We start from the raw sequence: 25338 nt of genomic DNA on the forward strand, positions 1-25338 counted from the left end.
AACCTTCTCTCCAAAAAGATTGTCCCCCTGGCAAGGAACAGCGCCATTCAGTGCTGGGTCTTCTGATCCAGATCCGAGACACGCAGCCAGGAGAGTCTGCACATCACGATACCTTGAGCAGCCACCCGGGATGCAGCATCAAAAGAATCAAAAGCTCCCCTGGCCAGGAATTTGCGACACGCCTTCTGCTGTCTGACCACCTGGTGAAAAGGTTCGGCAAGCTCAGGAGGCAGAGCTTCAACCAAACTGGACAGTTGCTTTATCGAGTTCCGTAAGTGGATGCTGGTGTACAGCTGGTATGTTTTGAATCTTGGCCACGAGCATTCCAGCCTATGTACGCCTCCCAAAAGAATTCAAGGTCCTAGACTCTCTGCCCAGGGGCACGGAGGCATAGTCCCTAGTACTCTTGGATCTTCTGAGAGCAGAGTCCACCACCATAGAATTGTGAGGAAGTTGGGCCTTCACCATCACAGGCTCACCAAGGACTCGGACTTCTTACTGACCACTGAGTTAGATAGAGGGCAAGACCAATTTCTCAACATCACTTCCCGGAGTGTATTGTGCAAGGGGGCCGTTGCAACCTCTTTTGGCGGAGAAGGATAATCCAGGACCTCGAACATCTCAGCCCTGGGCTCATCCACAGCCTCCATAAGAAAAGGAATGTCCCTAGACATTTCCCACACAAAAAATGAAAAGGAGAGACACTCAGGTGGAGATTGTCTAACCTCAATAGGCTGAGTGGGATCAGATGGAAGCCCCTGAGAATCTTCCTCTGAAAAATAACTGGGGTCTTCCTCCTCTCCCCATGAGTGCTCCTGTTCAGTGTCGGACAGCAGCTCTCGAAGAGCAGCCCGAACCCGAGCCTGCCTCGACCTCGAGGATTGATGTCTTCGTGAAGGGCGTTGAGAAGTGGACCCTTGCCTGGACTCCGAGGAAGCTTCCTCCACTGACGTCGAGGGAGAGTCCACCCGGGTGGCAACCAGCTCAGGCACCGCAAGCGGTAACGAGGGCAGGGACCTCCGCGCAGGAGATGGGCGCGACGCCGTCTCAGCAGTAGGTATCGTAGGCGCAAGCACCTGCGGTACCGAGGCAGAAGGATGCATCATCTCTTAAAGAAAGGCCTGGAAGCATGCCCCGGAGACACTCATCGAGGGCTGCCATCGGAGCAAGCTGTGGGGCCGGTACGGGAGTCGGTGCCAGAATCAGATGAGGTTTGAGAGCCGGTACCTGGCTCCCAGACAACCGACGCATCGGCACCTCCTGAATGGAGGGTGAGCGGTCCTCCCGGCGCCGACGCTTCTCGGGTGCCGCATCCCTCGGCTCCCCGGGGCTCTCAGTACCGTGACGGGAAGGAGATTGATGGCGATGCTTCTTAGCCTTCGCCCGACGCCCATCATTGACACTCCTCGGTAGTGATGAGGACGTGGAATCCTCACGTCTCCTCGGGGCCGGGTCAGACTCAGGGCAGTCCCGGGGGCCTGCATAGCAGTAGGCCTCGAGACGGGTGGAGACCCACTCGATGCCTCGCTGCTCCCAGCTGTAACAGGTCTCTCGGCAGCCACTACCTGACCTCTCGATGCCGCTTCCCTCGACGCCGATGCCACCGTCCTCAGTACCGATGTCGAAGGACTGGACTGATCTGGAAAAAGCTTCTTGTGCTGAGCCTCTCGAGACACCTGGGTTCTTTTTTTCATCAATTTACAAAGCTTACAAGAAGCTGGTAAATGGTCGGGCCTGAGGCACTGGAGACACCAAGCGAGAGGGTTGGTTGACGAGATGGTCCGGTTGCAGTGGGAACAGCGTTTGAAGCCGCTGGGAGTCCTCGATGACATGGGAGGAAAAATAGCAGTCGAAAAATCAATTGACTTGATGGTGCCACCGAAAAGGCACAAAACAGGAAAAGTCAACGCAACTGGGCGGCCTAAAAGTGGCCGCGATCGGAAGAGAAAGGAAACTTAGAAAACTCGAAAAAACTACGAAAATAAGGACTTAAATAATAATAATAATGAGGCAAAAAAGGAATCACAGAGCGCGTAAACGCGACGAAAACTTCTCCTGGGCCACAAACGCGAGGAGCGCTCAAAAAAACAAACCCTCTTCGCGAAGCAAAAAAAAAGAGACTGAGGGAAGCGCGTGGGCGGGAAGTCACTCACGCATGCGCGGTGCGTTGTCCCCGCACCCGTCGCGCTGCTTCTAGAAGTTTTAAAGTTTTTCTTTAAATTCCGGAGCTCCTGGGCTGTCGTGGACGACAACCCATGCGTGATGATGTCCAGCCTGCTTGTCCTCGGAGAATAAGAGGGGGTGTGACAGGTCAGAGGGAAATCTTCAAAGCGAGCTGTTGGTAATTTATATGCATTGCTGCCAGAGACCAACACAATATGGCTTTAAGGCAGACCAGAGGAGAATGCTGAACCGGTCAGCAGGAGAGAGAGGGTGTGGGGGGGAGGGGGAAGAGAGATCTGCTGGATAACTGAAAGAAGAGAAGCCATTGCTTGCCCCGTGATTGGTAGAATAGAATGTTGCTACTAACTGGGTTTCTGCCAGGTACTGTTGACCTGAACTGGCCACTGGTGGAAGCAGGATACTGGGCTAGATGGCCAGTAAGGCTGTTCTTATGTTAAGGATGGACTGGAGGGGACGAGGAGAGATATTGGATCAGGGGGAAGGGAGGGCGATAGATATCAAGGTCCTTTAATCATGCAATTAATCACAATTAAAAATTTTATTCAAAATGCAGTCCTAGTTTTAACAGTAGCCCAAATTAGTAACTATGCCCTTAGATGATCTGTGAGATGCAGTGTGCTCCCAATAAAAAAACTTGGGTGCTGTTTAATAATTAACAATTAAGAACTTTAGTTTACATTTTATAGCTGAAGTCAGCATGATGGTACAGTATAGTGAATGATACATACCTGTAGCAGGTGTTCTCCGAGGACAGCAGGCTGATTGTTCTCACGACTGGGTGACGTCCGCTGCAGCCCCCACCAACCGGAAAAAAGCTTCGCGGGACGGTCGGCACGCAGGGCACGCCCACCGCGCATGCGCGGCCGTCTTCCCGCCCGTGCGCGACCGCTCCCGCCAGTTGAATGACTAGCAAAAGATGAAACACACAACTCCAAAGGGGAGGAGGGAGGGTAGGTGAGAACAATCAGCCTGCTGTACTCGGAGAACACCTGCTACAGGTATGTATCATTCACTTTCTCCGAGGACAAGCAGGCTGCTTGTTCTCACGACTGGGGTATCCCTAGCTCTCAGGCTCACTCAAAACAAGAACCCAGGTCAATTGAACCTCGCAACGGCGAGGGTACAACAGAAATTGACCTACGAAGAACAACTAACTGAGAGTGCAGCCTGACCAGAATAAATTCGGGTCCTGGAGGGTGGAGTTGGATTTACACCCCAAACAGATTCTGCAGCACCGACTGCCCGAACCGACTGTCGCGTCGGGTATCCTGCTGGAGGCAGTAATGAGATGTGAATGTGTGGACAGATGACCACGTCGCAGCCTTGCAGATCTCTTCAATAGTGGCTGACTTCAAGTGGGCCACCGACGCTGCCATGGCTCTGACACTATGAGCCATGACATGACCCTCAAGAGTCAGCCCAGCCTGGGCGTAAGTGAAGGAAATGCAATCTGCTAGCCAATTGGAGATGGTGCGTTTCCCGACAGCGACCCCTAGCCTGTTAGGGTCGAAAGAAACAAACAATTGGGCGGACTGTCTGTGGGGCTGTGTCCGCTCCAAGTAGAAGGCCAATGCTCTCTTGCAGTCCAATGTGTGCAACTGACGTTCAGCAGGGCGGGTATGCGGCCTGGGGAAGAATGTTGGCAAGACAATTGACTGGTTAAGATGGAACTCCGACACCACCTTCGGCAGGAACTTTGGGTGGGTGCGGAGCACTACTCTGTTGTGATGAAATTTGGTATATGGAGCATGAGCTACCAGGGCTTGAAGCTCACTGACCCTACGAGCTGAAGTAACTGCCACCAAGAAAATGACCTTCCAGGTCAAGTACCTCAGATGGCAGGTATTCAGTGGCTCAAAAGGAGGTTTCATCAGCTGGGTGAGGACGACGTTGAGATCCCATGACACAGTAGGAGGCTTGATAGGGGGCTTTGACAAAAGCAAGCCTCTCATGAATCGAACGACTAAAGGCTCTCCAGAGATGGCTTTACCTTCCACACGATAATGGTAAGCACTAATCGCACTAAGGTGATTCCTTACTGAGTTGGTCTTGAGGCCAGACTCTGATAAGTGCAGAAGGTATTCAAGCAGGTTCTGTGCAGGGCAAGAACGAGGTTCTAGGGCCTTGCTCTCACACCACACGACAAACCTCCTCCACTTGAAAAAGTAACTCTTTTTAGTGGAATCCTTCCTAGAGGCAAGCAAGACCCGGGAGACACCCTCAGACAGACCCAACGCAGTGAAGTCTACGCCCTCAACATCCAGGCCGTGAGAGCCAGGGACTGAAGGTTGGGGTGCAGCAACGCTCCGTCGTTCTGCGAAATGAGAGTCGGAAAACACTCCAATCTCCACGGTTCTTCTGAGGACAACTCCAGAAGAAGAGGGAACCAGATCTGACGGGGCCAAAAGGGCGCTATCAGAATCATGGTGCCGCGTTCTTGCTTGAGCTTCAGTAAGGTCTTCCCCACCAAAGGTATGGGAGGATACGCATACAGGAGGCCGGTCCCCCAATGGAGGAGAAAAGCATCCGACGCTAGCCTGCCGTGTGCCTGAAGTCTGGAACAGAACAGAGGCAGCTTGTGGTTGGTCTGAGAGGCGAAAAGGTCCACCGAGGGGGTGCCCCACACTCGGAAGATCTTGCGTACCACTCTGGCATGGAGCGACCACTCGTGCGGTTGCATGACTCTGCTCAGTCTGTCGGCCAGACTGTTGTTTACACCTGCCAGGTACGTGGCTTGGAGGAGCATGCCGAACCGACACGCCCAACGCCACATCCCGACGGCCTCCTGACACAGGGGGCGAGATCCGGTGCCCCCCTGCTTGTTGACGTAATACATTGCAACCTGATTGTCTGTCCGAATTTGGATAGTTTGGCAGGACAGCCGATCTCTGAAAGCCTTCAGTGCGTTCCAGATCGCTCGGAGCTCCAGGAGGTTGATCTGCAGATCCTTTTCCTGGAGGGACCACAGACCCTGGGTGTGAAGCCCATCGACATGGGCTCCCCACCCCAGGCGAGATGCATCCGTCGTCAGCACTTTCGTGGGCTGCGGAATTTGGAATGGACGTCCCAGGGTCAAATTGGTCCGGATGGTCCACCAGAGCAGTGAAGTGCGGCAACTGGTGGAGAGGCGGATGACATCTTCTAGATTCCCGGTGGCTTGAGAAGCTAGTGTCCATTGAGCAGATCTCATGTGAAGACGAGCCATGGGAGTCACATGAACTGTGGAGGCCATATGACCCAGAAGTCTCAACATCTGCCGAGCTGTGATCTGCTGAGACGCTCTGGTCTGCGAAGCCAGGGCCAAGAGATTGGTGGCCCTCGCTTCGGGAAGGTAGGCCTGAGCCGTCTGGGTATTCAGCAGCGCTCCTATGAATTCCAGAGACTGAGTTGGCTGGAGATGGGACTTTGGGTAATTTATCACAAACCCCAGCAGCTCCAGAAGTTGAATAGTGCACTGCATGGACCGGAGGGCTCCTGCTTCCGAGGTGTTCTTGACCAGCCAATCGTCGAGATATGGGAACACGTGCACTCCCAGCTTGCGTAGGTAGGCCGCTACCACCACGAGGCACTTGGTAAACACTCGTGGGGCAGAGGCGAGCCCAAAGGGCAGCACACAATACTGAAAGTGCCGTGCGCCCAGTCGGAATCTGAGATACTGTCTGTGAGCTGGCAGTATCGGTATGTGAGTATATGCGTCCTTTAAATCCAGGGAACATAGCCAATCGTTTTTCTGAATCATTGGCAGAAGGGTGCCCAAGGAAAGCATCCTGAACTTTTCTTTGACCAGGAATTTGTTCAGGCCTCTCAGGTCTAGGATGGGACGCATCCCCCCTGTTTTCTTTTCCACAAGGAAGTACCTGGAATAGAATCCCTGCCCTTCCTGCCCGCGTGGTACGGGCTCGACCGCATTGGCGCTGAGAAGGGCGGAGAGTTCCTCTGCAAGTACCTGCTTGTGATGGGAGCTGAAGGATTGAGCTCCCGGAGGACAATTTGGTGGCAGGGAGGCCAAATTCAGGGCGTATCCGCACCGCACTATTTGGAGAACCCACTGGTCGGAGGTTATGAGAGGCCACCTTTGGTGAAAAAATTTTAACCTCCCTCCGACCGGCAGATCGTCCGGTACGGACACTTGTAGGGCGGCTATGTTCCCGTGGATCCAGTCAAAAGCCCGTCCCCGGCTTTTGCTGTGGAGGCGCAGGGGGCTGCTTAGGCGCACGCTGTTGACGAGAACGAGCGCGCTGGGGCTGTCCCTGTGCCTGACGAGGCCTTCGGGCCGGCTGGTTGTACCTACGCTTTGCAAAAGAATAGGGTGCAGCCTGCCGGGCCCGGGAAAAACGTCCACCTGTTGAGGTGGATGCTGAAGGCGCCCGGTGGGAGAGCTTGTCGAGAGCGGTTTCCCGCTGGTGCAGTTGGTCCACCATCTGCTCGACCTTCTCACCAAAAATGTTATCCCCCCGGCAAGGGACGTCGGCCAGTCTCTGCTGGGTGCGGTTGTCCAGGTCAGAGGCACGCAGCCATGAGAGCCTGCGCATCACTATACCTTGGGCCGCAGCACAAGATGCCACGTCACAGGTGTCAAAGATACCCCTGGACAGGAACTTTCTGCACGCCTTCAGCTGCCTGACCACCTCCTGATAAGGCCTGGACTGCTCCGGCGGGAGCTTCTCGACCAGGTCCGCCAGTTGTTGCACATAGGTCCGCATGTGAATGTTCATATAGAGCAGGTATGACTGGATGCGGGTCACGAGCATGGAGGATTGGTAGGCCTTCCTCCCAAACGAGTCCAGAGTGCGAGACTCCCGCCCCGGGGGCGCCGAGGCGGTATCCCTCGAACTCCGTGCCCTCTTGAGAGCAGAATCCACGACCGCCGAGTCATGGGGCAATTGTGGCCGCATTAGCTCTGGGTCAGAGTGGATCCTGTACTGGGACTCTGCTTTCTTGGGAATGGTGGGGTTAGTTAAAGGTCGCACCCAGTTCCGAAGCAGCGTCTCCTTAAGGACATTGTGCAGCGGCACCGTGGAGGACTCTCTAGGTGGTGATGGATAGTCGAGGACCTCGAGCATCTCGGCCCTCGGCTCTTCCACAGAGACCACAGGAAAGGGAATGCTAATAGACATATCCCGCACAAAGGAGGCAAAGGAGAGACTCTCGGGAGGCGAGAGTTTCCTCTCCGGTGAAGGCGTGGGGTCCGAGGGAAGGCCCGTAGACTCCTCTGAGGAGAAATATCTAGGGTCCTCCTCTTCCCCCCACGAGTCCTCATCCTCGGTGTCGGACATAAGCTCATGTAGCTGAGTCCTGAACCGGGCCCGGCTCGACGTCGAGGCACCAGGGTCTCGGTGTCGTCGAGCGGCGGACTCCCGCACCGGCGGGGACGGAGCTCCCTCCATCGACATCGACTCCACCTGCGTGGCGGTCGAGACCGGCACCGCAAGCGGCGGCGGTGTCGACGGCCCCGGCGCCGGGCTAGAGCTCGCCGGCGCCACGTCATCGGCGCCGAGGGCGCAAGCACCCCCGGCGCCGGCACAGCCTGGCGCATCAGCCCTTCCAGGATCCCCGGAAGGATGGCTCTGAGGCACTCGTCCAGGCCCGCTGCCGGGAAAGGCGATGGGGCCGGTAGGGGTGTCGGTGCCCGAATCTGGTGGGAGCCAGGAGACGGCACCGAGGTGCCGGGACCCTGTTGCGTCGGCACCTCTATCACCGACGGGGATCTCTACTCTCGATGGAGACGCTTCGGCGTCGACTCCTCTCCGATGTGCATCGAGGGCGACCGGTGACGGCGCTTCTTATCCTTCTTCCGATGCCCGTCACCGGCGCCGGGAGGCATGGAGGAGGAGGATGACGATCCCCCTCGGTCTCGAGGAACCGGGTCAGACAGGGTTCGGTCCCGTGGGCCATGGGCTGAGGGAGTGACCGGGGCCGACTGCCCACGCGGCCTCTCACCTCTACCCTCACCGGAGGACCGGCGGGCCGACGGGACCTGTTCTCCTGGGGTCGATGCCATCGGTGCCGATGTCTCAAGCATCGATACCGGTACCGAAGGACCGGGCGTCGATACCGATGCCGTCGAGGTCGACGTCGAGGGGCCGGCGCAAGTTCCAAAAATACGGTCCCGTTGAACTTGCCTCGCAACCTGAGTCCGTTTCCGGAGACCGAGACACAGGGGACACGACTTGAAATTGTGCTCCGGCCCGAGGCACTGGAGGCACCAAGCGTGGGTGTCGGTCTGCGAGATGGGCCGGCCGCACCGACCACACTTTTTAAATCCACTCGGGACCTTCGAGGACATCGACGGAAAAATCGCGTCGGCGAAATTAAAGTCGTCGATGGTGGCGGAAATCACACCTCGAAAATGAAAAACGACCGTGCGGCCACCAGGCCGCAACGCAACGTCCCCGCTGGAAACGAGGGAAAATGGGAGCGCGTGCTCCTTTTTTTTTTTTTTTTTTTAAAGAAAAGAAAAGTGGAGCGCGCGGCAATTAAATAAATATAAAAGAAAAAAGAGAAGTTCGCGTAAACGCGACGGTTTTTCCGGGGCTGAAACAGAGAGCGGCACAGGCACGACTCTCTCCAGGCGCGGAAAAAAAGGAACTGGCGGGAGCGGTTGCGCACGGGCGGGAAGATGGCCGCGCATGCGCGGTGGGCGTGCCCTGCGTGCCGACCGTCCCGCGAAGCTTTTTTCCGGTTGGTGGGGGCTGCCGCGGACGTCACCCAGTCGTGAGAACAAGCAGCCTGCTTGTCCTCGGAGAACATTTAGTAGTAAAAATATGCAGTTCAATTTAAAAACACAACAAAAGCACTTCAACTAAAGTACTGCAAGACTTACTTGGACCACACATGCCTGAATACAAGCACATTAGAGAGACTGCCAGACTAAAATCAAGTTGTGCTGTCCCCTCCCCCCTTTTTTTTAATTATACAAAGTTGATAATCCTCACCTTTCATACCACCACCACCCCCACGGCCATGGTCCACCAACTGCATGAGTTTAGGGTTTATGGCCTGATTGGCCTCCTCCAAAACCTTGACCAGCTCTCTAGCTTGCTTCAGGTTACCAGGCGTGAAGAACGTATAGGCCGTGCCCTTATTGGTGCTACGAGCTGTTCGGCCAATCCGATGTACATAGTCCTCTGAACTGTTGGGATAGTCGTAGTTGATCACAAACTTGACGTCTTCAACATCTGAAGGTACACCAGGTTTGCAGATGCCATGAATAGAAAAAGGGAGGCAGAAGGATATGCATGTGTGCATGGAGAGCACCAATGCAATGAAATGGATAAAAAACAGAGAAAGTTAGCTCCTGTGTGGAAACTAGGCAAAACAGACTTGACCCAGTAAGAGTAATGCTCAAAAATGCACGTGTACAGCAATTTGCTGCTGTAGCTCAAGAGGGAAAAACTTCAAATGCTTTGTAAATCTGAAAAATCAAAACAGCTTCCTTCTATAATCTAACAAATCTTTAAAAAAATTTATCCACAATTTTATACTACAGCTTTAATGAAATCTTCCTTCCTAATCCAAAAAATTACTTGGTAATCCTATCACTCTGTATTTGTTTCATCACCGGAGGTGGCTAACACCTCACTGTACTATGTAAGCCACAGTGAGCCTGCAAACAGGTGGGAAAATGTGGGGTACAAATGTAACAAATAATAATATCATAATAAAAGTTGCAACAACTTTAGAAGGACAAAGCAATATAAGCTATTACTCTTATTGGGAAAAATCTAGTATTTAAATACAGAAGTCGGGGATTACTTACCTCCAGAGAGGTACCAAGACATTTAAAAGGTTGGATTCAAGGTTGTTTCTCCCCCCCCCCCAGTTATGAATTTTTTCAACCCTCTGAACTGGCATAATTTTCTGAACATGTTGTGTTGAGATTTTAAGCTTACTGCTCACAAAATATCAAATGCTACATATACAATAATAATGGTTATTACATTAAAAGGCCAATCATAAAATTGGTATTTTTTTTATAATCAAGTACTGCCTCAAGCATCTTTAGAAATGGTACCTGCTACTGGCAGTCCTTACTAAAAACATGCAAGAGGACATTCTTGATTAACTAATGGATGTATGAGTAAAGCAGTGTATGATGCAAGGCTTATGGTTTATCATCTGAACTAAATCAAGCACAAATCACATTGAAGTCAGGTTTCAGCTAATATAAAAATTAAGTGTATGATAAATATGCACATAATAGATCAGAAAAACCTGCATCTTAGAAAGAATCATCTGGACAATATCCTTAAAAGACATGTTCGTTCTTGTAGAAAACAAAACACTTATACTGTGTTACCAGACCGATGCACACTCCCTCCTTGGGGGAGAATCAGCTGCAGCCGATCCCGTCTCTTGGCATTTGGCGGTCTCCTTTCGAAAACTCCGCCCCCTCTGACACGGTACCACCGGAGTGGGAGTATGCATCGATGGTCCTGGCGTAGCGAGAAGTCCCCACACGCTCGCTCTGCTAGATGCTTCTCTGTTGCCCAGTGCTTGGTTGTCAAGCGCAGGAGAACCAGGCTTCAGCAATAAAGATCCAGTCCTCCAATGCTTTTTCCCCCTCCACCCTGGGGCTAAAGTTCATTTACAATTAAACATTCCAAGGGTCAAACTGCACTTACTTCCCAGGCTTCTATAATTTCAGGGACAAAACGGTACTAAGGTACTAGGGTGGAAGTTTCCAAAATGTCTGTTTCTTATTACAATAAGCTATTGTTGACTTCTGTATGCTGATTAGACCCTGCCATTCCCACACAAAGGGAGAAACAGCAGATACCACAGAAGCAGCTCTTCCTGAATCACCAATAGAAAACTTGTCAACGTGCAACACTGTGGGACTTTAAACAGAAGCATGCACAACAGGTGGTGGGAAATAAATATAGGGTAAAAAGATAAATGACAGACTCTTCTTCAAAGGTCCGGGGGTGGGGAGGGGGAGACAAGCAGAGTCTGATAAATGGCCTGGCTCTGTCATTCAGTCTGTTCCACACTGCACGGTACCGTTTCCAGGCAGATGTAAATAACCCGCAAGTGCCTTTCCTTTGGAAGACAAGGCACCACGGGTAACTTAACATATAGCTGATAAGTGGCAAATGGGATCTCTCCATACCAGAAAGGTGGTCCTGTATATATACATACATATATATATATATATATATATATACACACACACACCCACACACAGACTCTCTGAGAGAGAAGCAAGGGGGGGGGGGGGTTGTAGAGCTAATAAGCTTCATGGTCTTTAACTGCAATTTACATTATATATAGAATGACACATGGGTCAAAGAAATGAACTGGGGCGTTTTAGTGCATTTTTCTAGGGTGTATCAAAATCTCTATCATTCTAAATTTTTTCATGTAAAAGAAAAAAAAAAGGGTACAAGAACACTAATTGTGATTTTTGAAGAAATCTCACTTTCTCATGGCTCAAACGTCATTAAAGATACATGACACCTTAGGAGCCATACATGTGATAGCTTTTCAGTTTCTATCCCAGGCAGTGTTCTCAGAATAAAGATTACGGTAAAAATATTTTCTGAAATTATGCCATCAGTAAAGCTAAATATGATGAACGATGGCACTTCAATCTTACACGGTAAGACAGTCTTTTAAGAAAATGACTGAGTCAGATCAATCTGACCAGAAATATACTGGCAAAATCTAATATAGGTGACCTCTATCTACATGCGAGCTTTGTAAGTGATCTTGCTGATTATGGAAACTGCCAAGAGCAGGTCCATGACTACACAAAATGAAAGGATGGGCATGCACCTGAAGAAAAGGATGGGGGGACAGGACCAGTAAGTGCCATCAAGATGCAGACCATAAAAAATTGTCCTCTCCAGTACAAGATATCATTAGGGCCAGAGTTGTAACCGCCCTCCTGAAAGAGAGCTGCTCCAAGCCCCCAATGCTGATTCTTGCAGGCCCTGTAAGGAGAGGGATCTGCAGCGTGGCATCGTTTCTGTTTAAAAAAAAAAAAAAAAAAAAGAAGAAAGAAATTCAAGGACATTAGTATGACAAAGTTATCAACAGGAAAATAAAAATTGCAGCATGTGCAGAAGAAAGAAGTGACTTTCCATGGGTTAAGTTGCTAATGAAATTTGGAAGGAATTGGTGGATGTGAGACTTACCTGTTTGTTATTATTTTTTTAATATATATATTTTTTTAGAACCACCTTTCCATGAAGCAAAATAGCCTCATGAGACACAGAGTACCCCTGCCACTCAGCCAAAGCATGTCCCCCTCCTACATTGCAGGGGTCAGGCGGCAAAAGCATTCCTTACGAGACCGTGGAGGTTGGAAGGATTTCTCTTCTACAGGAATGCCACACGACAGAGCCAAGTGCAGTAGGCATTTTAAGTAACAAGAAACAGACGGTGTACCATTTTCAAGGGCAGAAGGGGGGCTTCATATGTGTTATCAGGACAGGGTTCCCATACTGATAAACCAATTTTTTTAATTCATTTTTTTTTCTAAATGTCTAGGCAAGATGCACAAAGAAGCGATCAAGCGTTTTGCAAGCTTGGCTAAAAAAAAAAATTTTAAAAGTTACGACCAGTGACTAAAGATGGCCGCTCAGTAATCAAACTGCTTTCAGGCCTTCCGCCAGGCCCAAGTTCTACCTGCACAGATCCAGACATGACCCTGGAGGGGAGACACTTCTGGCTACTGAACTTACATTCCGTATCTCTGGGACACATTTAAAGGAGAACACTCAGGCTGTCATTTCAAAACTTTCTTTCCACTTTTTCACTACCATACAACTTCAAAATCCTATTGTAAAATTAATAAAAATGATCAAATCTTCAGTCTAAAGAACAAACTGTCTCACAAAATAAAAATACAGCAAAAGACTGTCAGCTGTGACAAAGTCCATAATGACGGTAAGAGTGTTCAACTTTAAAGCCTGATTATGTATGTGATTCAGGGGGGGGGGGGGGGGGGGGGGGGGACTGTCTCCCTCTGAATTATATAATATTTTTAAAAGAGGAAGTCAAGATATACAAGTGTAATAGTGAACATGGACTGCTCATTAAATGTATTAGACCATATGAATATGATGCTGGCTTTAGGAAAAATCTCTCTGTGAATTATCAGAAGATTCACTGCAACAGAATTTCCTATAGTTTCTATTATGGCCGGTATTATGCAAAAAAAAAAAATGCATCTAAGCACAAATACATTAAAACTTAAATGCTTGTGTGGCCATACATGTCCAATATCATACAATGATTAAAATAGAAGATAAAGAATGCTAGGGGTCCAAACTGCTCATTAAGAGGCACCCATCATGAAGGGAACTCAGAGCAGGAATTTTGCATTGTGTAATCCAAACACAATTGAAAGGCTGGAAACGTTCAGACTTTCATATTAGATTATCTTAACAGAAAATTTACGTTCATAAATTGTTGTTAAATGTAACCACTATTAAAGAACAAAATAGCTACCATAAAAAGCAACACTAATTTTCCTTAACATTTTTACCTAATTCAGATATTTCTTCAATGTAAAATGTTCAAAACATTTAGTCAAAATGGACAGCACACATACTTGTCCAACATGAATCAGAATGGCTACAAGGGATCACTTATCACTTCAGAGAGAAACATTGGGCATCCGTGCTCCTAAGTTCTAAAAAGCTTTTGTAAAGTAAGATATAGGCTATAGTGCAGCGAACAAGTATTGATAGTGTGAGTCAGTGAAGTTAATTTTGTATGTATGCGTATCCATACATGCACACACATATATCTCACTGTAGTTTTTATTTTTATTTAACTGGCTGAGGGATTTTGCAATCCCCTATATATATATTGATGGATATGTGAAAACCTGAGAGACAATCCAAGAAGGCAGAAAGCTAGGGGTTGTGTGTGGAGCTGAATGATTAAACTAGATGTTTCTCTCCCCCTCCTGGAGATCATTTAGTCATGCCTAGGCCTTGCTGCAGACCAAAGCCTGGTCGTTAAGAGCAGGAAGCAGCTTTGAAAGAGAGAAAAAAAATGAGATAGTTAAAAAAAAAATTTTCATGTGGGGTAAATCACGCTTTGACTGGTTCAGAAAGCTTAACGGCAAAATCACTGTGGGCTCTGTGTACAATACAAACCTAAACCACGAGAGGCAACGTCTGTGGCAATGAGGATTGGCGCCTTCCCTGATCGAAATTCTGCAAAAACAAGGAAAGGCTGGTTACATAGTACAAAAAACCCCTACTATCTGCTTGCCCTTTCAGAAAGGATTCCTAAGTGGATAAAGTTATATTAGAGGTAGTCAAAAGCAGGACTCACCAGTAAGCACCCAGTCTCTCTCTGGCTGACTCTTGTCCCCATGGATACACATGGCTGGCCAGCTATTAAATGTAACACAAAATTATAGTGGCTATAGTAAAAACCTCACTACTATTAGTCATTCCCATTATGTTACCAGATATACACAATGCAGCACAGCTCCCCTCCGGTTTTATACAGACTATGCCTTTAGATAAGCTTATGGTCACCAGAACCCATAATGTAATCCACAAAGAATGCCCAATATAAATACTTTAAAAAGTTGTTCTAATCCGATAAACCAAACATTTTACTTCATATGCCTCTCATACTCTTCAGCCCAGAGGCATGGAGCATGAGCCCAAAATCTGCCCCGCCAGCAGATGTCCTGCAGTGATATTCACCACTGCGCTGCCTGCCCTACTTTCCCGCCCTGGCACCCATGCTCATTTTTAGTGAAATTGAGCATGTGCGAAGCTCGCGAATGCTGAAGTTCACTAAAAATGAGCATGCGCACGGGGGAAGGAGAAAGCAGGGCATGCAGCGCAATGGCAAATATCGCCGCAGGAAAGCTTCTGCTGGTGGGGCTTAGGGACCCCCACCAGCCAAACCAGCAGACCTTGTGGGACCCTGAACCCAAATTGGGAGCGCCCAAGGCCACCCATGGCTATGTCACTGCTTCAGCCATAAAAACAAATGTTTAGCATTAACAGCAATCTACATTTCCGTCCTCTCTCAAACCTCAAATATTCTGTTGAAGAGGTGATTGCCTACCTCTGTCAACCAACTAGTTATGTACATAGTGTCTGGAAAAAAAACAGGAAATCCAACATTTTTCCAAATAACCAAAAAATATCCTACTGCAGCAGAAACGTCTGTCTGGAATTCAAGACGTTTCTGAGTACTTTATTTTTCAACAGGATGGAGCTCCAGCACATCGAGCTTGCAAAACAGTTGAGCTCTTAATTAATGAAACCCCACAATTCATTGATGTCAAAGATGACGTGAATGTGTCAAGGTTGAAGGATAACACTTTGAACTCAAAAAAAAAAAAAAAAAAAGTTTAGACTAATGTATTTTCAAAGCTCATAGTAAATGTTTAAACAATTGCCAAGTATTTTGAAACTATGTGAGGGGTCCTGTTCCCCCCCCCCCCCCCCCCCCCCCACGGATACTAACTAAAAAAACTTTCAGGACCTGAGAGAGTAAATACAAAGAATTTAATACTGTTTCTGAAATGGTTTGGGGACTTACCCATCCCGCCTCATTCTACGTGTGAGATCATCACAGCGTCGTTTGGTTTCTACAAAGATGATTGTCTTGTTCTCTTTCTCTGCCATTATTTCCTCCATCAATTGAATTAATCTGAAACAGTACAATATAGGATAGGGAGTGCCAGGAATGACTATTACAATGGTCATCTTATATAACTATATATGCTATGTACTGCTGTATATATTGTACACATGCACAGATAAAGGGCCCTGTTTACTAAGCCGCACTGTAGGCACGCAAACTTTTTAGCGTGTGTGCTAATAGAGACGACACCCATTATATATATATATATATATTTTTTTTTTTAAATATCTTTATTGATACATGAAAACAAGTGCATCGGTAAACTGTGATACAGAAATGAAAAACATTTAAAGCCAATACCACTCTATGGAGTTAAAACAAACATTGACTCTCAGACATCCTTGAATGGGAATGCCCTCATTTCCATGAATTTTTCCCCCTTTTTTGTTTACCCCTCTCGATCCCCCTACCTCTTTTATTCCCCCCTCCCAGCCAATTATCCCTTCCCTCAAACACCCCCTCCCTCCTCCTTGCTGTCCATTCATCATTTCCTTTTATTTTTCTTCAGAGACTGGGTCCGGTGACACAAATCGGGCTAGCACTCTCCCCCATATATCTCTGTATTGGCGGTTGCTCAATGAAACTGAATACTTGAGCACTGCAAGTACCCAATGAGCCATCTCTTTCATATAATTCTTACATAACTCCATGGATGGGGGCATTTTGTCCACCCATGCCTGAAAGATACATTTCTTGATTAATAGAATCGCCAGCAAAACAAATCTACTCTGGTCGGCTCTCAACCCCTGCTCCCTTAGGGACTCCACACAACCCATCAAAATAATTGAATATTTCCATTCCACCTCGCATTGCAGGAGATCCTCAATTGCAATCAGCGCTCCCACCCATATGTCATGCAATGAAGGGCACTCCACAAATGAATGCAAGAAAGTGCCCACGCTTTTCTCAAATATTTTGCAGCTGTCGTCCTCCCACAACCCCATTGCTTTCCCTTTTTCCTTAGTGATATGTACCTTATATAATATTCTATACTGGATGTCCTGCAGGGCTACATTTAGCGTCACCTTATGCAAATCCCAGAACACCGCCTTCATCCGGTCCTCAGAAATATGCTCAACCAGGTCTTTACTCCATGTGTTTGCTAGATTGGATATATGAGTTGCCCTTTGGAATTGCCTAACCAATTTACACCAATGTGTCAATTTATTAAAATTTGGGGCCATTTGCAAAAATTCATAGTCCAATTGCGTAAACCACACTTTCGTCTGACCACTGCATTCCACACTCAGTATGTAGTCCCGCACCTGCAGGTACGCAAAGAATTGGGATCCAGGGATCTGTAGCTAATTTTTGACCTGATCAAATGATGGGAATGCATCATCCCCCTCCTTCCTAAACTGGCCTATAAACCGGCAACCCTTCGCTTGTCAGCTACCAAATACCGATACTCCAAGTCCCGCAGGAAAGGCCATATTCTCTGCTAACGGCATTAAAGGACTCACTCCCTGTTTCGCCCCACCGTGCCCTCTCCACCACCTCCAAGCCTTCTGCAGTGCCGCTACGTATGGATTCTCCACTATCTTCTTGGTGTCTTTGATTGCCCACGACTCCAAGACGGCGAACGGGTCATTTGGACCACACCAACTCTCCCAAAAGCCCTTCACTGCATAAAATCCCTCTCCTGATATCGATTCGTGATTCCAGCGCATCAGCGCTGCCACATTGTAGGTTCTCAGGTCTGGCAACCGGAGGCCTCCTTGATCACGTCTATAGGTTAACTTCACAAAAGATATCTGCGGACGCTTCGCATGTCATATAAAAGTACCCACCACACTTCGATACATACATTCTTCCGATTTGTTCACCCACAGTGGGATCATCTGCAACGAGTATATTAACTTAGGTAACATCACCATTTTTACCAAGACTATTCTACCCAAAAAACTTAATGGCAGATCCCTCCACTTCCCGCAGAGTTTTTTAACCTCCTCCAGCCGTGCTACTACATTCTTCTTGTATACCCATGAGGGATCCGCACTCAAGAAAACTCCCAAATACTTAAGGCCTTCCTTAGCCCAAGCCAGAGGAAAATTCTGCATGGCCCTGCTGTCACATGGGTCACTGACTGGCAACGCCTCAGATTTCTCAAAATTAATAGTGAGCCCAGAAAAATCCCCAAACTCTTTAATTAGAGCCATTACACATGGCAAAGTGGTAGTCGCCTTGTCTAGTAACAAAAGCATATCATCCGCAAATAAATTGATTTTATACTCTTCTCCCCCCCACTTTGAGTCCCCTCACTGCGGGTTCTTGCCTTATCCTAGCTGCCAGCAGCTCCAATGTCAAAATGAACAGCAATGGCGACAGTGGGCACCCTTGCCTAGTTCCTCCCTTCAGTGAAAATCTTTCCCTAAGGGAATTATTGACAATAATTTGCACTGTCGGATTACTGTAAAGCGCTCGTATCCAGTCTAGGAACTCCCCTTGTACTCCAAAGCACCATAATACCCAGAATAGGTACTCCCAGACTACTTTGTCTAACACTTTTTCAGCATCCAATCTCGCTACAATTGCGTCCCCAGCCCGCCCCCTGCCCTCACATAAAACTCGACTCACTTTCAAAATATTCGCCGACGCGAATCTCCCTTTAACAAACCCCACCTGGTCCGAATGAACCAGACAGGGAACAACCTGACCCAAGTGGTCTGCTAATACTGCCGCCAATATTTTAATGTCCTGATTAAGTAGCGAGATAGGCCTGTAAGAGCTAACCAACTCCGTATCCTTTCCCGGCTTAGGGAGGATTGTTATATGCACGTGATTTAGTACCGGTCCCATATTACCTATTTCCTTCACCTCTTCACACATGGACACAAACGGTGGAACAATTACATCCTGCAATATCTTGTAAAATTCTGGCTCTAACCCGTCTGGCCCTGGGGCTTTAGCTAGCTGCAGGCGCTTGATTACTCTCTGTATCTCTTTCCCCTGAATTGGAGCGTTAAGAAGCCTTATTTGATCTTCTTGTAACTTAGGGAGTCCCACTTTTGCAAAGAACTCCTGACACTTGACTTCTGAAAAGGAACCTTCTCTATACAATTCTGAGTAAAAGCGTACAAATGCCTCTTGTATCTCTGATTGAGTCTTAAAAACCCGCCCCCCTCTCATCTCTCTACTGATATATTTTCTCGGTGATTTCTGCTTCACCAGCGACACTAACAGTTTACCTGTTTTATTGCCCCATTGGTGTAACCTGTACTTGTATAGCTGGATATTATAAAGCGCTCCTGCATCCAATACCTCCCTCATTTCTTTCTGACATGTCACAAAGGCTTTCCTATTACTCTCAGAAGGGGAAATGATAAAAGCTCTTTGGGCATCCCTCAAAGCCAGTGTAAGAGCTGTAAGGCGAGAATCAAGTTTTTTATTCTGGGATGCAACATAGGACATGACCTTTCCTCGCATTACTGCCTTCGCAGCTTCCCAATATATTCTTGCACTTACTGACTGTGTGCCATTGTCTGTTATGTAATCCATCCAGCTCTTCCTCAAATATGTTCTGAACTCCCTATTCTGATACAGAGCCGGATTCATTCACCACCGCATCGGATGTTTCCTTCCCCAATTTAGTTCCGCCCACACTGGAGCATGATCAGATACATCTGGCACTCCGATTCCTGTGCTAACCGTGATGGAACTCACTGAGTAGGATACTAGCAGATAGTCAAGACGCGAATGGACTCCATGCGGGTGGGAAAAAAAAGTATAATCACATTCATCTAAATGCTGGTGGCGCCAAATGTCTACTAACTAATTCCCTCATAAAGCGAATGCTACATACCTGTAGAAGGTATTCTCCGAGGACAGCAGGCTGATTGTTCTCACTGATGGGTGACGTCCACGGCAGCCCCTCCAATCGGAAACTTCACTAGCAAAGTCCTTTGCTAGCCCTCGCGCGCCCGCGCGCACCGCGCATGCGCGGCCGTCTTCCCACCCGAAACCGGCTCGAGCCGGCCAGTCCAGTATGTAGCAAGACAATACACTTCAAGGGAAGACACAACTCCAAAGGGGAGGCGGGCGGGTTTGTGAGAACAATCAGCCTGCTGTCCTCGGAGAATACCTTCTACAGGTATGTAGCATTCGCTTTCTCCGAGGACAAGCAGGCTGCTTGTTCTCACTGATGGGGTATCCCTAGCCCCCAGGCTCACTCAAAACAACAACATTGGTCAATTGGGCCTCGCAACGGCGAGGACATAACTGAGATTGACCTAAAAAAATTTACCAACTAACTGAGAGTGTAGCCTGGAACAGAACAAACAGGGCCCTCGGGGGGTGGAGTTGGATCCTAAAGCCCAAACAGGTTCTGAAGAACTGACTGCCCGAACCGACTGTCACGTCGGGTATCCTGCTGCAGGCAGTAATGAGATGTGAATGTGTGGACAGATGACCACGTCGCAGCTTTGCAAATTTCCTCCATGGTGGCTGACTTCAAGTGGGCTACCGACGCAGCCATGGCTCTAACATTATGAGCCGTGACATGACCCTCAAGAGCCAGCCCAGCCTGGGCGTAAGTGAAGGAAATGCAATCTGCTAGCCAATTGGATATGGTGCGTTTCCCTACAGCCACTCCCCTCTTGTTGGGATCAAAAGAAACAAACAATTGGGCGGACTGTCTGTGGGGCTGTGTCCGCTCCAGATAGAAGGCCAATGCTCTCTTGCAGTCCAATGTGTGCAGCTGACGTTCAGCAGGGCAGGAATGAGGACGGGGAAAGAAAGTTGGCAAGACAATTGACTGGTTCAGATGGAACTCCGACACAACCTTTGGCAGAAACTTAGGGTGAGTGCGGAGGACTACTCTGTTGTGATGAAATTTGGTGTAAGGGGCCTGGGCTACCAGGGCCTGAAGCTCACTGACTCTACGAGCCGAGGTAACTGCCACCAAGAAAATGACCTTCCAGGTCAAGTACTTCGGATGGCAGGAATTCAGTGGCTCGAAAGGAGGTTTCATCAGCTGGGTGAGAACGACATTGAGATCCCATGACACTGTAGGAGGCTTGACAGGGGGCTTTGACAAAAGCAAACCTCTCATGAAGCGAACAACTAAAGGCTGTCCTGAGATCGGCTTACCTTCCACTTGGTAATGGTAAGCACTGATTGCACTAAGGTGAACCCTTACGGAGTTGGTCTTCAGACCAGACTCAGACAAGTGCAGAAGGTATTCAAGCAGGGTCTGTGTAGGACAAGAGCGAGGATCTAGGGCCTTGCTGTCACACCAGACGGCAAACCTCCTCCAATGAAAGAAGTAACTTCTCTTAGTGGAGTCTTTCCTGGAAGCAAGCAAGATGCGGGAGACACCCTCTGGCAGACCCAAAGAGGCAAAGTCTACGCCCTCAACATCCAGGCCGTGAGAGCCAGGGACTGGAGGTTGGGATGCAGAAGAGCCCCTTCGTCCTGCGTGATGAGGGTCGGAAAACACTCCAATCTCCACGGTTCTTCGGAGGATAACTCCAGAAGAAGAGGGAACCAGATCTGACGCGGCCAAAAGGGAGCAATCAGAATCATGGTGCCTCGGTCTTGCTTGAGTTTCAACAAAGTCTTCCCCACCAGAGGAATGGGAGGATAAGCATACAACAGGCCCTCCCCCCAGTCCAGGAGGAAGGCATCCGATGCCAGTCTGCCGTGGGCCTGAAGCCTGGAACAGAACTGAGGGACCTTGTGGTTCACTTGAGATGCGAAGAGATCCACCAGGGGGGTGCCCCACGCCTGGAAGATCTGCCGCATCACACGGGAATTGAGCGACCACTCGTGAGGTTGCATAATCCTGCTCAACCTGTCGGCCAGACTGTTGTTTACGCCTGCCAGATATGTGGCTTGGAGCACCATGCCTTGACGGCGAGCCCAGAGCCACATGCTGACGGCTTCCTGACACAGGGGGCGAGATCCGGTGCCCCCCTGCTTGTTGACATAGTACATGGCAACCTGATTGTCTGTCTGAATTTGGATAATTTGGTGGGACAGCCGATCTCTGAAAGCCTTCAGAGCGTTCCAGATCGCACGCAACTCCAGAAGATTGATCTGTAGATCGCTTTCTTGGAGGGACCACCTTCCTTGGGTGTGAAGCCCATCGACATGAGCTCCCCATCCCAGGAGGGACGCATCCGTGGTCAGCACTTTTTGTGGCTGAGGAATTTGGAAGGGACGTCCCAGAGTCAAATTGGAGCAAATCGTCCACCAATACAGGGATTCGAGAAAACTCGTGGACAGGTGGATCACGTCCTCTAGACCCCCAGCGGCCTGATACCACTGGGAGGCTAGGGTCCATTGAGCAGATCTCATGTGAAGGCGGGCCATGGGAGTCACATGAACTGTGGAGGCCATGTGGCCCAGCAATCTCAACATCTGCCGAGCTGTGATCTGCTGGGACGCTCGCACCCGCGAGACGAGGGACAACAAGTTGTTGGCCCTCGCCTCTGGGAGATAGGCGCGAGCCGTCCGAGAATCCAGCAGGGCTCCGATGAATTCGAGTTTCTGCACTGGGAGAAGATGGGACTTTGGGTAATTTATCACAAACCCCAGTAGCTCCAGGAGGCGAATAGTCATCTGCATGGACTGCAGGGCTCCTGCCTCGGATGTGTTCTTCACCAGCCAATCGTCGAGATATGGGAACACGTGCACCCCCAGCCTGCGAAGCGCCGCTGCTACCACAGCTAGGCACTTTGTGAACACCCTGGGCGCAGAGGCGAGCCCAAAGGGTAGCACACAGTACTGGAAGTGGCGTGTGCCCAGCTGAAATCGCAGATACTGTCTGTGAGCTGGCAGTATCGGGATGTGTGTGTAGGCATCCTTCAAGTCCAGAGAGCATAGCCAATCGTTTTGCTGAATCATGGGGAGAAGGGTGCCCAGGGAAAGCATCCTGAACTTCTCTTTTACGAGATATTTGTTCAGGGCCCTTAGGTCTAGGATGGGACGCATCCCCCCTGTTTTCTTTTCCACAAGGAAGTACCTGGAATAGAATCCCAGCCCTTCTTGCCCGGATGGCACGGGCTCGACCGCATTGGCGCTGAGAAGGGCGGAGAGTTCCTCTGCAAGTACCTTCTTGTGCTGGAAGCTGTAAGATTGAGCTCCCGGTGGACAATTTGGAGGTTTTGAGGCCAAATTGAGGGTGTATCCCTGCCGGACTATTTGCAGAACCCACTGATCGGAGGTTATGAGAGGCCACCTTTGGTGAAAAGCTTTCAACCTCCCCCCGACTGGCAGGTCGCCCGGCACGGACACTTGGATGTCGGCTATGCTCTGCTGGAGCCAGTCAAAAGCTCGCCCCTTGCTTTTGCTGGGGAGCCGCGGGGCCTTGCTGAGGCGCACGCTGCTGACGAGAGCGAGCGCGCTGGGGCTTAGCCTGGGCCACAGGCTGTCGGGAAGGAGGACTGTACCTACGCTTGCCAGAAGTATAGGGAACAGTCTTCCTTCCCCCGAAAAATCGTCTACCTGTAGAGGTAGAAGCTGAAGGCTGCCGGCGGGCGAACTTGTCGAATGCGGTGTCCCGCTGGTGGAGAGACTCTACCACCTGTTCGACTTTTTCGCCAAAAATGTTGTCCGCACGGCAAGGCGAGTCCGCAATCCGCTGCTGGAGTCTATTCTCCATGTCGGCGGCACGCAGCCATGAGAGCCTGCGCATCACCACACCTTGAGCAGCGGCCCTGGACGCAACATCAAAAGTGTCATAAACTCCTCTGGCCAGGAATTTTCTGCACGCCTTCAGCTGCCTGACCACCTCCTGAAAAGGCTTGGCTTGCTCAGGGGGAAGAGCATCAACCAAGCCCGCCAACTGCCGCACATTGTTCCGCATGTGGATGCTCGTGTAGAGCTGGTAAGACTGGATCTTGGACACGAGCATAGAGGAATGGTAGGCCTTCCTCCCAAAGGAGTCTAAGGTTCTAGCGTCTTTGCCCGGGGGCGCCGAAGCATGTTCCCTAGAACTCTTAGCCTTCTTTAGGGCCAGATCCACAACTCCAGAATCATGAGGCAACTGCGTGCGCATCAGCTCTGGGTCCCCATGGATCCGGTACTGGGACTCAATCTTCTTGGGGATGTGGGGATTACTTAATGGCTTGGTCCAGTTCGCAAGCAATGTCTTTTTCAGGACATGGTGCAAGGGAACAGTGGACGCTTCCTTAGGTGGAGAAGGATAGTCCAGGAGCTCAAACATTTCAGCCCTGGGCTCGTCCTCCACAACCACCGGGAAGGGGATGGCCGTAGACATCTCCCGGACAAAGGAGGCAAAAGACAGACTCTCGGGAGGAGAAAGCTGTCTCTCAGGAGAGGGAGTGGGATCAGACGGAAGACCCTCAGACTCCTCGTCAGAGAAATATCTGGGATCTTCCTCTTCCTCCCACGAGGCCTCACCCTCGGTGTCAGACACAAGTTCACGGACCTGTGTCTGCAACCTCGCCCTGCTCGACTCTGTGGAGCCACGTCCACGATGGGGGCGTCGAGAGGTAGACTCCCTGGCCCGCATCGGCGAAGCTCCCTCCGCCGACGTAGTCGGGGAGCCTTCCTGGGAGGTGGCCGCGGTCGGCACCGCACGCGGTACCGACGTCGGGGACCTCAACCTGGGCGATGGGCCAGCCGGCGCCACGCTCGACGGTACCGGAGGCGCAAGCACCGCCGGTACCGGAGGGGTAGGGCGCAACAGCTCTCCCAGAATCTCTGGGAGAACGGCCCGGAGGCTCTCGTTTAGAGTGGCTGCGGAGAAAGGCTGAGAGGTCGATGCAGGCGTCGACGTCAGAACCTGTTCCGGGCGTGGAGGCTGTTCCGGGCTGTCCAGAGCGGAGCGCATCGACACCTCCTGAACAGAGGGTGAGCGGTCCTCTCGGTGCCGATGCCTGCTGGGTGCCGAATCCCTCGGCGACCCAGAGCTCTCGGTGCCGACACGGGGAGGAGACCGGTGTCGATGCTTCTTCGATTTCTTCCGAAGCATGTCACCGGAGCTCCCCGGCACCGACGAGGAGGACGTCGAATCCACCCGTCGCTTCCTCGGGGCCGAGACTGAAGAAGGTCGATCTCGGGGGGGCTGTACCGCAGGAGCCCTCGGGGCAGGAGGAGACCCACCCGAGGGCTCACCGCCACCAGCAGGGGAATGGACAGCCCTCACCTGCACTCCACCCGATGCACCACCGTCCGACGACATCAGCAGACGAGGTCCTGGTACCACCGACGTCGATGCAGCTATCCGATGTCTCGGCGCCGATGCAGAGGCCCGATGCCTCGATGCACTCGATGCAGGGGCGGCCGAGGAAGATGGTCTGGACGCTGACGACGTCGATGCACTCGAAGATCCCGGTGCCGATGCCGACGAAGAGCCCGAGAACAACACGTTCCACTGGGCTAGTCTCGCTACCTGAGTCCGCCTTTGAAGCAGGGAACACAGACTACAGTTCTGAGGGCTGTGCTCGGCCCCCAGACACTGAAGACACGACGAGTGTCGATCAGTGAGCGAGATAACCCGGGCGCACTGGGTGCACTTCTTGAAGCCGCTGGAAGGCTTCGATGTCATGGGCGGAA

The 25338-nt window shown here is 50.2% G+C and overlaps 1 protein-coding gene across 1 annotated transcript in view; it reads right to left on the minus strand.

The window, feature by feature from the left end:
- The window catches only part of DDX17 (DEAD-box helicase 17), a 277343-nt gene that overhangs the window by 27588 nt on the left and 224417 nt on the right, over positions 1-25338 (minus strand). Inside the window, exons 9-12 of the mRNA XM_030210742.1 lie at positions 15712-15822; positions 14479-14540; positions 14298-14357; positions 9120-9362 (exon numbers count right to left, since the gene is read on the minus strand). Coding sequence (XP_030066602.1) covers positions 9120-9362; positions 14298-14357; positions 14479-14540; positions 15712-15822 — 476 coding nt within the window. The remainder of the gene's footprint in view (positions 1-9119; positions 9363-14297; positions 14358-14478; positions 14541-15711; positions 15823-25338) is intronic.

The sequence above is a fragment of the Microcaecilia unicolor genome, chromosome 1, assembly GCF_901765095.1.
Source record: "Microcaecilia unicolor chromosome 1, aMicUni1.1, whole genome shotgun sequence".
Taxonomy (NCBI): domain Eukaryota; kingdom Metazoa; phylum Chordata; class Amphibia; order Gymnophiona; family Siphonopidae; genus Microcaecilia; species Microcaecilia unicolor.